Source organism: Nycticebus coucang, chromosome 9, assembly GCF_027406575.1.
Source record: "Nycticebus coucang isolate mNycCou1 chromosome 9, mNycCou1.pri, whole genome shotgun sequence".
Classification (NCBI taxonomy): domain Eukaryota; kingdom Metazoa; phylum Chordata; class Mammalia; order Primates; family Lorisidae; genus Nycticebus; species Nycticebus coucang.
In genome coordinates this window covers 42,656,290-42,670,604 of record NC_069788.1, presented here as the reverse complement: position 1 = coordinate 42,670,604, position 14,315 = coordinate 42,656,290, and the positions used below count along the sequence as shown (strand labels likewise).

Sequence of the window (14,315 nt, the reverse complement as noted above, 5' to 3'; positions counted from 1 at the left end):
GTGGCATCACAGCTCACAGCAACCTCCAGCTCTTGAGCTCTTAGGACTACAAGCACCCGCCACAGCGCCTGGTTATGTTTTTGTTGTAGTTTGGTCAGAGCTGGGTTTGAACCTACCACCCTCAGTATATGGGGCTGGCACCCTACTCACTGAGCCACAGGCACCACCCATTTAGTTGTATTTAATTTCAACAACATTTTGTAATTTTCAGTCTGCAAGTCTTTTGCCTCTTTGATTAAGTCTATTGCTAAGAATTTTATATTTTTTTGTTGCTATTGTAAATGGAATTATTTTCTTAATTTCCTTTGAGGATTATTCATAATAGAAACAATTGATTTCTGTGTGTTGATCTTTTTTTTTTTTTTTGAGACAAAGTCTCACAGGGTCACCCTGGGTAGAGTGCTGTGGTGTCACAGCTCACAGCAAATCTCAGACTCTTGGGTTTAAGTGATCCTCTTGCCTCAGCCTCCTAAGTAGCTGGGACTACAGATGCCCGCCACAATGCCCAGTTATTTTTTAGAGACAGGGTCCCACTCTGACCCAGGCTGGTCTTGAACCTATGAGCTCAGGCAATCCACATGCTTCAGCCTCCCAAGTGCTGGGATTATAGTCATGAGCCACCCGGCCTGTATATTGATTTTGTAGCCTGCAACTTTGCTGAGTTTATTAGTTCTTAGATTTTTTTTTGTGTGTGGAGGCCAACTTGTTAATTTTTCTTTTATTTTCACCTGGAGACCTGGTGAGGGACAATTTTTCTTGTTCTCTTCCAAAGCCAGTGGGTAGGCTTTTTCTAGTACCCCTGTCATTGAGGGTGCAGGTTTCCAAGACCCCAGATATTCTCCAGAGTACTGGTTCCAGCTTCCAGCAGCTCCATAAAGGGCAAGGCCTAGGTCCTGGCCTTTATAATGCAAATACTTAGCTGTGGAGCCTGTTTCCCTTAAAATACCCTCCCCTCAGAGCTCCTGCTACATCCATCAGCTCACTCACCCTTCTGCTTTTCTGCACTCTTAATTTCAAAAACAGACACATTATATTTCTACATACACAGAGCACAGGGGGCCCAGCATCCTAATTCCAAACAAGCACATCAAGCACATACATTTAGCGAGGGGACACTGAAGCCAAAATTTTGTCCCTAGTGAAAAGCCCTATTCCAGAATATAGCTAGAATGGGAAATGCTTTGACCCCTTCTCCCATAAACAAGGACTGTGCCTCTCCAAGGGCTGGGAGTCAAAGTCTAGGTCACATGGGTGGTTATCTCTTGTTACTGAAGGGCTACTATGTGCCAGATCTCCTACTAGGCACTTACATACATTATAGCTCATATAATCTTCCCTCCAGCCCTATGAAGAAGGCACTATTATTGATAATGATTCATTCTGTTGAGAAAGCTTCCGGAAACACAGATACAGGAAAGGACAAAACCAAGATTCAGACTTAGGTTGGTTCCACCTTCCAAAAGCCACTTACAGCTTCTGTATCCTGCCTGCCCAATTCTCTGGGGTTCGAGTCTATGTGGTTTCCTTCCTCTTACCTGTCTTCAACACTCATTGCATATGATCTGGGTGCAACCAGCTATAGCTCTAGATGTTGACTATGATTTTACCCCTTAAGGATCTGACCACAACTCAAGAGGGTCTGTGGAACTCACACAGCTCTTGGCCTGAGCCCCTGTTACTGAGAGAAAAGGGGCTTTTGCCAAAGACTCCAAGGGGAGTGGACGCGACTCTGGTCAGGACCCAAGGCACCCAGCCCTCCCTGAGACATTGTGTGAGCCGGGCTGGGCCTCCAAACACAGCCCCTACTGCCCCACCCCAGCCAGGGTGGTGCTTGTGTGGGAAGACTTTAAATCCAGCTGCCAGACCCCTGGCCGGGAGAAGCAGAAAGGGCTGGTCACCATGCACAGTTCCTGCAGTTTCCTGCTGCTTCTGCTGCTGCCACTGCTACTGCTGGTGGCCACTACGGTCCCCGCTGGAGCTCTCAGAGATGATGAGAAACATATGATGGTAGAGCTGCACAACCTCTACCGTTCCCAGGTGTCCCCGCCGGCCTCAGATATGCTGCAAATGGTGAGTGTGGCTGGGACCCTCCTGTACCGGAAATGAAGGGGTGCTGGGCAGTTGGCCACCAATCCGTCTCCCCACTCCAACCCCCTCCCATACACCCTCACTACCCATGCTGAAACTACTTCAGAATCTCAGAGACTCATCTCTTTGGTCTGTGCCAGAGTCCCTGAGTCCCTAGCATTATATAATTCACAGGCCCCTATAAGCAGCCCCATTATACAGATGAGGAAACTGAGGCTCAGAGGGACTTGCTTGGGGTCACACAGCTAGTAGAATCAGAACTGGAAGTGTCAGCTTCCTACTCCAGTGACCCTTCCCCAGCACTTCTTAAAATGCATGTGCCCTGGGAGGGGGAACATGGGAAGTTCTTAATACCCTCGTGAAAACAGTCTTTTGGATGCCTTCCAAAGAGGTTAGAAGAGGAAGCAGGGCAGCAGGATGGATCCAGGCATCTGGGTTAGGAGGTAGGGTAACAGGATCCAGAAGCAGAGAAGGCCCTGGATCATACAGTTCAAACTCTGTTTCAGTCACCTACAAGATTTGTGATTTGGGGCAAGTCCTGTGACCTTGCTGATCCTGTTTCTCATCTGTAAAATGAGGTCTTAAGTAGAGCTACATATATATCACCTACGGATTGAATCTCACAGATACAATATTGAAGAAGGAATGAAATCTCAAAAAAATGCACAATAGCATATCTTTACATGAACTTCGAAAACATCTAAAATATTATTTATATGCTGATGAGAACAGCATGCAGACTTACAAAATGTACAGGTCCATACCCACAGATGACAGAAGCCAGATTTGGGGCTAGTTACCTCTGCCACGGAGGGAGAGCTGTTTGATGGCAGGGTTAGGGTCAGGATGTCTACACTCAGGATTAAAGGAGCTAAAGTGAGAAATTCACCACTTTCCTACCCTTCCAGAAGGCTGAACTAGTCTTCCCCCTCCAGCTCCCAGATGGCCTAGGAGATGAGTGAGAAGTGCCCACCAACTGGCGCCTCAGAGCTAAGTTGTGCTTGCAGATCGCAGCAGCAAGCCTGGGGTCCAAGACCTAAATTCCACCTCAGGCTGTCTGATTTCCCTTCAAAGGCCTCTCTCTGTTTCCTGATGGAAACTCAGGGGCTGGCAATCCTTGCCCTGAAGGTGAGACAGGATGACTTGTGAGAAGAGACAGGCTTTACATATACCCCCAGCACCGCCATTCAGGGCCCTGTTGGCCTTGACAACGAGGAAATGCAGATACTGAATCAGGAGCCCCAGATGTGAACGGCACCTAACTGAGATGTAGGACTCATAATTGGGCTCACAGTTTCTCCATCTGTAGATCCCTGACATCCTGTAGTCTTGGTGGCTGAGACTGGGAGCTCCACAGACTGGGATCTCTTCTCCAACAGAGCTTCATTTTGGGCTGGGGCTACATTCTGGGAAGCTGTTTGGATATTGAGGGATATGCTGCTGGCCAACGGGAGGGGATATAAAAAGGAATGGAGAGAAGGCTGGGTGAAGATGCTGGACAAATCTGGGCTAGGACTCGGGTTCACCTCAGTAGTGATAAGTCAGACACTCTGGAGTCAGGTGGCCTGGGTTCAAATCTTGGCTTATTAGCTATGTGAATTGGCCGACTTATTAACTTCTCTGTGCCTCAGTCTCCTCATCTGTAAAATGGGGGTGATAAAAATAGAACAACTCCCTTGTAGCTATGGTGGTGGTTATAGGATTAAATGAGTGAATAGGTATAAAGTGCATATTCAAGAACAGTGCGTGGTATACAGTAAGTGCTCAATAAGTATCTGATTAACACAAAAGAGGTGAGGTATTCAGGGTGAAGCAGGTAAGGCTATCATGGACTCTTCCCTCTCAGCCTCCACATGTAATTATCACCAATTTTACCTTTCAGAAGGTTCAATTTTTCTTGTCCTGATAATCTCCTCCCCTGCATTGGCACAACTCTGGTTCAGTCTTTCATTTTTGCACCCAGGGACTCCTACGATAGCCCTTTCCCACTCCCCAGCCTCTGAACTCTGCTATCTGAATAATCCAACACTTGGGCCTGACCCTGCTCAAAATCCTTCAATGGGTCCCTACTGCCTCAAGATAAAGCTCCAGCTCCTAACTGAGAAGGCTCTGTGCGTTCTGGCCCCTGACTACCCCTCCAGCATCCTCTCCTGCTCAGCCTTTGTTCTTCAGTAACCTGATTGGCTTGTCTTTCCCCAGCCATAAATGCTGTTTTTTAGCTCCAGGCTCACATGTACCTTCTGATCAGAATGCCTCTCCCCCTCTACCTGGCTGATGCCTCATATTTAACACTTGGCTAAGTGGCTCCCTCAGGCTGGGCTAAATGGCCCCCTTTGGTGCCCCTACGGTACTTGCTGCAGTTCTGTCATTTAGCACACAGCGGCCCAACCCTTATGACAATATGAACTTGGGCATTTTGGTTCTTGCTGTTAGCCCAGCACTGGCACAGTGCCCAGGACTGTTGAATGAATGAATGGACTAGCTTCCAGATGGTGACCATGTGGCCAATGTGACGGGGGTGCCATGACCCTTGCAACTCCATGGCAGACTCTGGATGACTGACTGAGAAGCTTAAGACCCAAAGCAATGACTCTCTAATGGTGGGACTTTAGGCATCTGGTCAGAATGGAAATCACAGCCAGGCAGACCCCTGTCTCAGTCATCAGTAGTTGACAAATATTTATTGAGCGCTTACTCTGTGTCAGCACTGTGCCAGACACTGGGTCATGTCACTGCCCTAACCTGAAGGTGCTTATAGTCTAGCCTGGAGTCCCAAGGTCATCCAAACAATCTGTCCCAGTACCCTGCTCTTTCCCCCTCCTAATCTCTCAGTATTGCCAGAGCTGAGAGAATCCTGAAGACTAGTGATTTGGGACACAAACATCCAGAGAGGGAAAGGGACTCACTCAAGGTCACAGCACTGGGGCTATCCCAGCCGGGTGCTCCCATCCCCTTGCCAGGCAGCTGCTTCTGAAAGTCATGAGTGGGTGGGGAGTGGGTGTGGCTACCTAGCCCCATCCCCTCAGGATCACCCAAGCTCTCTGCTCATTATGGGCTGTCTGGCTCCAGCAGCTGGCTGGGCCCCTAGAGGGTGGAGCAAGATTACCGCCAGGCCATCAGTTTTCAGGAGAAGCCAAGGACAAAGTTTAATGGGATCCAGGCCTCCCTCCTCAGTCCTTTGGGCCAGATGCCTTGTTAATCCTTCTTTCCACCCATACTCATCCTATCCTCCCAGCCAGGGACACAGGACCTCAGAAGTCCCCTCGCCTAAAATGCCCCCTCCCACGGTTTCACCTCCAGAGGTCCTCACTGGAGAATGTTGCCACTGGGATCTGATAACTATTGAGTTACTAAGCCTTCAAAAATAGGCCCCTCAGTGAAGGGCCTATGACATTAAGTGTCATGTAGAGATACCTAATTTTCTTGACGAGAGGGATATCAGCTGACAAAAGTTGAGAGCACATAGGAATAGCAGTTGGGAGGAAAGCCTGGAGAGGGTAAGGCATTGGCTGGGCTGTTCCAAGGGGAGAGTGGGAGCTGAGAGGGGAGAGGAGGGTGCTAGTTCCCACATCAGATTTATGGTAGAGGAGAGGGAAACCAGCTGAATAAAACACCTGGCCCTTCAAGGTCTCACTGGACATCTTGTGCTTTTCACAGCAGTTCAAGCAGCCCTGGGAGGTAGGCAGGGGCATCACTGCCCATCTTTTATATAGAAGACTATTACTAACACGTCACAAACACCATCCCACTCCATCTTCCCAGCATCCTGTGCAAGTTCAAAAAAGTTAAGCATTTAATCCAAAATGACACAGATGGTGAATGGTCCCAAGTTGGGTCAACTCCAAGGGATGTAGTGACACCCTCCTACCTTCCCACAGAAGCTCCTCTAGAGCAGAGACCTGCTCTAGGACATGGCTAAGAGTCACCTGGCTAAGGGGAAGAGGGGGCGGGTGGAGGACCGTTTCCAGTCTCCAGAGGCCCCTAGGAACCCCTCGACCTTCTGCTCTGATCCCCACAGAGTCTGTGGGCATCCCACCTCTCTCTCCCCCACCTGTCCTGCAGAGATGGGACGAGGAACTGGCCGCCTTTGCCAAAGCTTACGCACAGCAGTGCATATGGGGCCACAACAAGGAACGCGGGCGGCGCGGCGAGAACCTGTTCGCCATCACGGACGAGGGCATGGACGTGCCTCTGGCCATGGAGGAGTGGCACCAGGAGCGCGAGCACTACAACCTCAGCGCCGCCGCGTGCAACCGGGGCCAGATGTGTGGCCACTACACGCAGGTGCGTGGCTGGGAGAACCGGCTGGGTGGGGCCGTGTGCGCAGTGGGCGGGGCCGGGACTGCGAGGGGCAGGGCCAACTCTTCCCCTCACGCCCCAGCTGCCTTCTTTCAGGTAGACTGGTGGCACTTAGATCCTTTATAAATCTTGTCTTTCCACTGCATTTAATGTGCTGTCTAGGTCTCTGAGAATTCGTCTTCTCTACAAACCTTTGAAAACCTAGGCTGCCTTTCCTGGCCTTCTGATAATAGACATAGTTAGAAGTCACAGACACAGTATCATGGACTGTAGTTATTGTCCTAGAGGTGATAGGACAATTGTCCCAAGCCCTGGCCTAAGTTGTGCAGAGCTGTTTGCCCCTGCGGCAGATGCTCCTAACTTCCGTCTCTTCTCTGTCGCTCTTGTAGTTAATTGTGTTGTCAAATTTGCTGCTTCGAAACTGCCAGGACTGATAATGCAAATAGACAATTTTCTTTAATTTTTCTTTTTCTTTTAAAAGCTATGTGTGGACCAGGCACAGTGCCTCATGCCTGTAATCCCAGCACTCTGGGAGGCTGAGGTGGGTGGATTGCTTGAGCTCACAGGTTTGACCAGCCTGAGCAAGAGCAAGACCTCGTCTCTAAAATAGCCAGGCATTGTGACCGGAGCCTATAGTCCCAGCTACTCAGGAGGCTGAGGCAAGAGAATCACTTGAGCCCAAGAGTCTGAGGTTGTTGTAAGCTGTTACACCACAGTACTCTACTGAGGGTGACAAAGTGAGACTCTGTCTCAAAATAAAATACAATAAAATAAAATTTTAAAAAAGCTATGTGTAAAATAAGAGCAAATTGTCACTGAATGAAGATATTCAGGAGCCTTTGGACAGCATTTCCTATCTCTCATGGTCACCTTTTGCTTGTAGGGAACCTGCAGCCTTAGAGCCACATGTGGCCTTCTGGATCCTTGAGTGTGGTCTTTTGGATGAATCCAAATTTTACAGAACAAATCCTTTTAATAAAGAGATATGTTCTGTGACGTTTAGATTTGGTTGAGGGGCCACACTTGAGGATCTGGAGGGCCAGGTGTGGCCTTGAGGCTGCAGGTTCTCCACCCCTGCTTCTCCTTCCAAATGCTTATTTGTTGTATAAACAAACATGACAAACAATTAAAAGATAAAGAAACCAATTATCTTCCCACCCACATCCACCAATTTCATTTTTCAATTTCTCTTTTGTGTGATATTTTTACTCTTAACCTTTAGGAAAGGAAATCATAACAGCACCCACCCATGTCAGGAAGTTGTGAGGACCTGGCACTCTCCTGGCCTTCTTCCCTCTGGATCCTGCTGCCCCACCCCCACTCCCACCCCAACATGCTTCACTTCAGCTTTCTGCAAGGGGGTTTAGGGTACATGCACTGTGGGGTCATTTCTGCCTGGAAGGCGCTCAACAATTGTACCTTATTTAAGCACAGATTCCTGGGCAGATTGGGCCTGAAAATAGCAAGGGGAATTTTCTGGTCTCACCCCATGGTTGAGATTGTTTGACTTTTTAAGCTTTATACTTAGGACAGAAATCATTCTAGAAACAGCCAGAGCAGGTCCCTGCTTACTTGTGATTCAGGGGAAGTTCCATGTCCAAAATGGCTTCCCCATTCCCTTTCTTGGTCTTTTCTTGTTGCTGATATCTAAGAGTCTACCATTTGAAATTCATTCCTTTAGATGTACCCTATGTTTAAAATGCAACAACCTCTAGGAAGAGCCCACAGGAAAAATTTATGAGGACATATCAAAGCCCTGGGAAGGTTTTGAGAGGGGAAAGAGGCCTGGTGAAGTGGTGTGTGTAGTTGGCAGGGGAGAGCAGATGGCTCTGGACAAACTCTCCCTTTCTTCTCCTATTCAATTTTGTCCTGAAGTTCCTTTGGAGAACTAAAGAAATAAAATAAAAGAAAAATAAACATTTTGTCCTGAGGCTGCATGTTCTCAGGGACTTGGATCTCTCAGGCTATAGGGTGCTTCCTGCCCCCACCCACAGAAAGCTGGTGTAGAGTGACACCAGAAAGGGGCTGTGCTACCCAGCACAGGGCTGAGCTATGAGGTTTGCCCTCCTTCAGGTGGTTTGGGCCAAGACAGAAAGGATTGGCTGTGGTTCCCATTTCTGTGAGAAGCTCCAGGGTGTTGAGGAGACCAACATTCAATTACTGGTGTGCAACTATGAACCTCCGTAAGTTCTGGGAAGCCCTGGGAATGGGGAGGAGGCAGAAGTGGGCAGAGCTGAGGAGCCTAAGGTAGCCCAAGTTGGGGACGAATAGACAGCAAACCGCAAGGGGCATTCCAGATTAGGTGTGTGGAGTATGGGGTATGGAGATGTGGGCTAGAAGGGGCCTCTCCCCCCAGCATCCTTCTCAACTCCTGTAGGGGGAACGTGAAGGGGAAAAGGCCCTACCAGGAGGGGACTCCGTGCTCTCAATGTCCCCCAGACTACCGCTGCGCAAATTCCCTCTGCGGTGAGTGAGGGGCAGAAAAGAGATGTGATGCCAACTGGGCTGGGTGGGTCGGGGAGGGTTGTGATGACCAGGGTAACGGCTCGCTTTGCCCCTGTGCCGTCGGTATGCGAGCCACTTTGGAGTCCTGTCATTCCAAGTCTCCCTAGCCGAGACCCCAGAAGGCTGCGAACGGGGCCTAGGATAGGGTGGCGGGCTAAGTGCAAGCTGCAGAAGTCTGACTGTAGATTCCCTTGAGAGGGGAAGTGGGCGGGCAGAGGAAATTTGGACAAGGAGCTAGTTGTGTCATTAACAAGAAGTAACATTTATTATCACTGAGGGACATCCGCGGGAGAGGTGTGTGTATGTCCTGGTAGGACATTTGGTCACCTCACATTGGCTGCAGTGGGATAAGGAGTGAGAGGTCCTGCTTGCAGCACTAATACCAGTTGTTGACTATGTTATCAGAACCCATCAGAAGCTCGGAAGATGCTCAGGATTTGCCTAACCTGGTAACCGAGGCACCATCTTCCCTGGCAACTGTCTCTACAAAAATGGGTACTCCTTCTTCCGTAGCAACAGAGATTCCATCCTTCTTGGTAACAGAGGTCTCAAGCTCCCTGGCAACCAAGGCTCTGCCTGCTGTAGAAACCCAGGCCCCAGCTTCCTTACAAACGAAACACCCCTCTTCCATGGCAACAGAGGCTCCACTTGTAACAGAAGAATCCCCTTCCATTTTGGCAACTCACAGCCCACCTTCCTTGGATAAGGAGCTGGTTACCTTTCCCAAATCAACCCATGTTCCTATCCCCAAGTCAGCAGACAAAGTGACCAGCAAAACAAGGGCACCCTCCGTGAGCCCAGAGAAATTTCTGCACCCCAAAATGTTCCTAATAGGGACAGGGAAGCCCTTACACCATGCCCAGGAAAAGGCTAAGGCTGAGGCCAAGGCCAAGTTGCCTTCCTCCAGTGAGGTTTTGGCCTCAGTTTTTCCAGCCCAGGACAAGCCAGGTGAGCTGCAGGCCACACTGAACCACATGGGGCACACCTCCTCCAAGTCCCTGTCCAATTTCCCCAATACCTCTGCCACTGCTAATGCCATTGGTGGGCGTACCTTGGCCCTGCAGTCATCCTTGCCAGGTAAGGCATATAGCATCTGCCCTACCTTCCCTCCTGGACCTAGCATGTCGGCATCCTGCCTTCGGCATAGGTGGTATGAGCCTGGTGTGGCATGCACCCTCTGACTAGGAGCTTCCTCTCTGGCTGCTGCCCACCCCCTGTGCATGATGGGGGTGAGTGGGAGGTCAGGCGTGGCTATTTTCAGGCTGAGGAAAAGCCTCTCCCTTCCCACAGGTGCTGAGGACCCTGAGAAGCCTGGCATTAAGTCCGGGCTGAACTCGGGCCCTGGTCATGTGTGGGGCCCTCTCCTGGGACTACTGCTATTGCCTCCCCTGATTTTGGCTGGAATCTTCTGAAGACATGACTCAAAGGCAAGGCCTGGTGCGGGGACCCCAGCCTCATGCCCCCTCTGGATTGTCTTTCTCCAAGTGAGAGCACAGCTTCCTGGGCAGGCTCTGCCCTGTGATCCAGCAGTCCCCTTCATCCTCTCTTCTGGTGAGATTTTAGGCTCGCACTGGTTTCCTTCAGGAAGCTTGTACAGGGCCAACCCTTGGTGCTACCCCAGGAGTGCCTCTGCCTCTGGGGAGGCCCAGCCCACAGCCAGAGGCAGACCATTCTCAGCAGGATGCCTGTGGTCATGTGTTCCTGCTCTCCCAGAGACAGAGGGTCTCAGGCTTCCCAGGAACCCCTTGGCCCTTCCCAGCACTGGCTTCTTCCTTGAGCCATCTCAGTTCAGGGCTGTCCCCAGAAGTGCCTCTTGCTTTCCCAGGGTGAAGAGATCAGCTGTCCTCCTGCCATCTTCCCCACCCTAGCCCCAACCCCTCAAACAAGATGCGTGTTGGCTTAAGGCCCTCTGCAAGGGAAAGGATGCAGGGCATGTGCTTCAACCACAGCATCCTGGAGGCACAAGGCCTGGCTGGGGGCCAGCCGCCTGCCCGATGACTGCACATCTGATTGCACACTGGGCCCAAATCTCCTATCCTTCCCATCTGAGCCCTGGGGGTGGGACATGGTGATTCTGGGACATTCACTGCCGGCCTGGCCTGGGTCTCTCCCTAAGTGCCTGTGTAGCTGGGAAGGAGGGTCGTTAGGAGTTGATGAAGGACAAGGCCCACTCAAGTGGGGGGTCTCTGGGTAGGGGTTCAAGGAGGGAAGGGAAGCGACCCTTGATTCTTGAATAAAAGCTTGTCTGAGAGTACTAAGTCTCAGTGCTGGTGAGGGGCAGGAGGCACAGATAGTTCAGGCGCTCTGAAGAGGCTCAACTCTTATCAACTGTTACCTTCTCTTTCACATACTTCTCCCCCAAAACACTCCATTTAGTGTCTTCTCTTTGGGGCACCCTTCCTTTCTTTCCTGTAATTTACTCCACCCCCAAATCACAGGTGGCCAAGAATGGGGAGAGAGCTGAGAGAAGGCTGACGGCACTGGGCTGACTCTCCCAGCTTCAGGAGTCCCCAGTGCGACCTGGGTGGGATTAGGACCCAAGATCATGCTGTGGCATATGACCAAGGGGTGCTGCTGCCCAGGCCTGTCTGGGACACTATGGTCAGAATGTACCAGAGGCAAGGCTTTGTCAACCCTGGATGCTTGGAGGAGTCCCAAGGACCAGGAAAGCACAAGTGTATGGGAAAGAAAAAGGGTGATCAACAGGCTAAGCATGGTGGCTTACGCCTATAAATCCTAGCATTCTGGGAGGCCAATGCGGGTGGATCACCTGAGCTTAGGAGTTCAAGACCAACCTGAGCAAGAGCGAGACCCCCTCTCTATTAAAAATAGAGAAAAAAAAAAAAGCCAGGCATTGTGGTGGGTGCCTATACTCCCAGCTACTCGGGAGGCTGAGGCAGGAGGATCTCTTGAGCCCAAGAGTTTGAGGTTGCTGTGAGCTATGATGCCACAGCACTCTACCCAGGGTGACAGAGTAAGACTGTCTCAAAAAAATAAGTGTAACTTAGCCAGGCATGGTGGCGCTACCTGTAATCTTAGCACTTTGGGGGGCCAAAGTAGGAGGATCATTTGAAGTTAAGAGTTCAAGGTCACCCTGAGCAGGAGTGGTGGCATGCCCTTGTAGTAGTCCCAGCTACTTGGGAGTCTGAGGCAGGAGGATAACTTGAGTCCAGGAGTCCAAAGCTGCAGTGAAATATGATGATGACACCACACTGTAGCCTGGGCAACAGAATGAGACCCTATTTTAAAACAAAAACAAGAACAAACCCCAAAGTATGTAACTCAATGGTTAATTTGTGTAGCCATCACCACAATTTCAGATCATTTTCTTCACCACCCCCCAAAAAAAACCCTCCCCAACAGTAGTCATTCCCCATTCTCCTCAGCTTTCTGCAAGGCGACTTAGGGCATATGCACTGTGGGGTCATTTCTGCCTGGAAATGGAGCTTGGTCCCCTAGCTCCAAGCAACTATTAATCTATTTTCTATCTAAATGGATTTGTCTATTCTCAACATTCCACATAAGTTGTTTTTTGTTTTTTTTTTGAGACAGGGTATCTGTTGCCCAGACTGGAGTGCAGTGGTATGATCATAGCTCATTACAATCTTACACTCCTGAGCTCAAGCGATCCACCTCTGCCTCCCAAGTAGCTGGGACTACAAGGCTGCACCACACCCAGGTAATTTTTTTTTTTTTTAGAGATGGGGTCTTGCTATGTTGCCCAGGCTGATCTTGAAATTCTGGCCTCAAGCAATTCTCCTGCCTTGGCTGGTATTATAGGCTCTATATAAATTCTTGACAAATTGCCTATGTAGTGTTTTGTGACTGTTTCTTTCATGTTGCGTATTTTCAAGGTTCATCTGTATTGTAGCATGAATCTGAACTTTAATTGCCAAGTAACATTCCATCTTACAGGATTTTTTTTTTTTTTTTGAGACAAAGTTTCACTATGTTGCCCTGGGTAAAGTGCTGTGACATCACAGCTTACAGCAACCTCAAACTCTTGGGCTTAAGTGATTCTCTTGCCTCAGCCTCCCGAGTAGCTGGGACTACAGACGCCCACCACAACGCCTGGTTATTTTTTTGTTGCAGTTGTCATTGTTGTTCAGCAGGCCCAGGCCAGGTTTGAACCCACCAGCCTGGTTGTATGTGGCTGGCGCCCTCACCACTGAGCTACGAACACCAAACCTGAATATGTTTTATTTATCCATTCATCATTGGACATTTGGGTTGTTTCCCCTTTGGGCTACTATAAATAATGCTACCATAAGCATTCATATGACAGTTTTTGTGTGAACATAAGTTTCCAGTTCTCTTGGTTATAGGTTCTTCCGGATTTGCCCACCAGAGTAAGATTTTCCCAGAGGAGAAGGTCCCCCCAAGGACATTCCTGCTCTTATCACCCCTCCTTGCTGGCAGCTCAGCTTCCCTCCTGCCCAATCCTACCCCATTTTCTCAGACAAGGACCCAGCATTCTAGTTTCCAGGACTGCCAGGAGGACAGATAGAGCCTCAATCCTCAGATCAAAGGGTCCAGTTAACAGGCAATAGTTAACACATACAAGGATATGAATAACGAACTGAGAACTTACTTTTTTTTGGAGACAGTCTCACAATGTCATCCTTGGTATAGCACAGTGGTGTCACAGCTCACAGCAACCTCAAACTCTTGGGCTTAAGCGATTCTCTTGCTTCAGCCTCTCAAGTAACTGGGACTACAGGAGCCCACCACAACGCCTGGCTATTTTTTTTTTTTTTTTGTAGTTGTCATTGTTATTTAGCTGACCTGGGCTGGGTTTGAACCCACCGGCCCCGGTATATGTGGCTGGCGATCTAGCCACTGAGCTCTAGGAGCCAAGCCTGAAAACTTACTTTTTGATTAGATGAAAAACCTGCACTTCATTAAACTAAAAATATCAAGAGGTTTTCATGCCATTTCTGGTGTGGAAGAGAGCCTGGGAAATGAAGTTGAGATCCTCAAATTCAGAAGTCCCTGGGTACTATCCTAGCCAGGAGGATGTGGCTGTCAGAGGGAGAGGCTCCCAGGGCCAGCTCAGCTCAGGTTCCAGAGATGCCAGTACCCTAAATCTAGGGGGCTCTGGAAGTAACATACAAAAATGGGATGAAGCTGAAGCAACAGGAAGTTACCCCCAGGACAGTGGTCAGTGCCGTGGGAAACCACGCTAAGCTGGGGAAAGGTAACCGGCCATGAGACAGATCTCCTTTGATGGGCCTGGAGACCCAAGGCCTGCCCACATATGTGCTTTCCTTCTCTTCACTTTAGCTGTCTGAGGTTTCCCCAGGAAAGCAAATAGGGGCTGCCAAGTTATGAGACCTTAGTAATTCAACCAATGTACATTTATCCCCACAAAGGCATACTCATGCATTCCTGGGAAACAAGGACATGGAAAGTAAAACTGACCT

The 14,315-nt window shown here is 49.6% G+C and overlaps 1 protein-coding gene across 2 annotated transcripts; it reads left to right on the top strand.

Moving 5' to 3' along the window:
- The first annotated feature begins 1,556 nt into the window (after positions 1 to 1,556).
- Positions 1,557 to 11,146, top strand: PI16 (peptidase inhibitor 16). Of its 2 annotated transcripts, none has more exons than XM_053602492.1 (7): positions 1,557 to 2,070; positions 6,151 to 6,372; positions 8,461 to 8,570; positions 8,765 to 8,853; positions 9,298 to 9,387; positions 10,183 to 10,319; positions 10,718 to 11,146. In XM_053602492.1, exons 1-6 carry the CDS (start codon positions 1,900 to 1,902, stop codon positions 10,302 to 10,304), a joined length of 804 nt encoding a protein of 267 aa, XP_053458467.1. In that variant the 5' UTR covers positions 1,557 to 1,899; the 3' UTR covers positions 10,305 to 10,319; positions 10,718 to 11,146. The 2 variants fall into 2 exon arrangements, with proteins under 2 accessions (XP_053458467.1, XP_053458466.1); XM_053602491.1 differs by having other exon boundaries at positions 9,298 to 9,969.
- Positions 11,147 to 14,315: the final 3,169 nt, after the last annotated feature.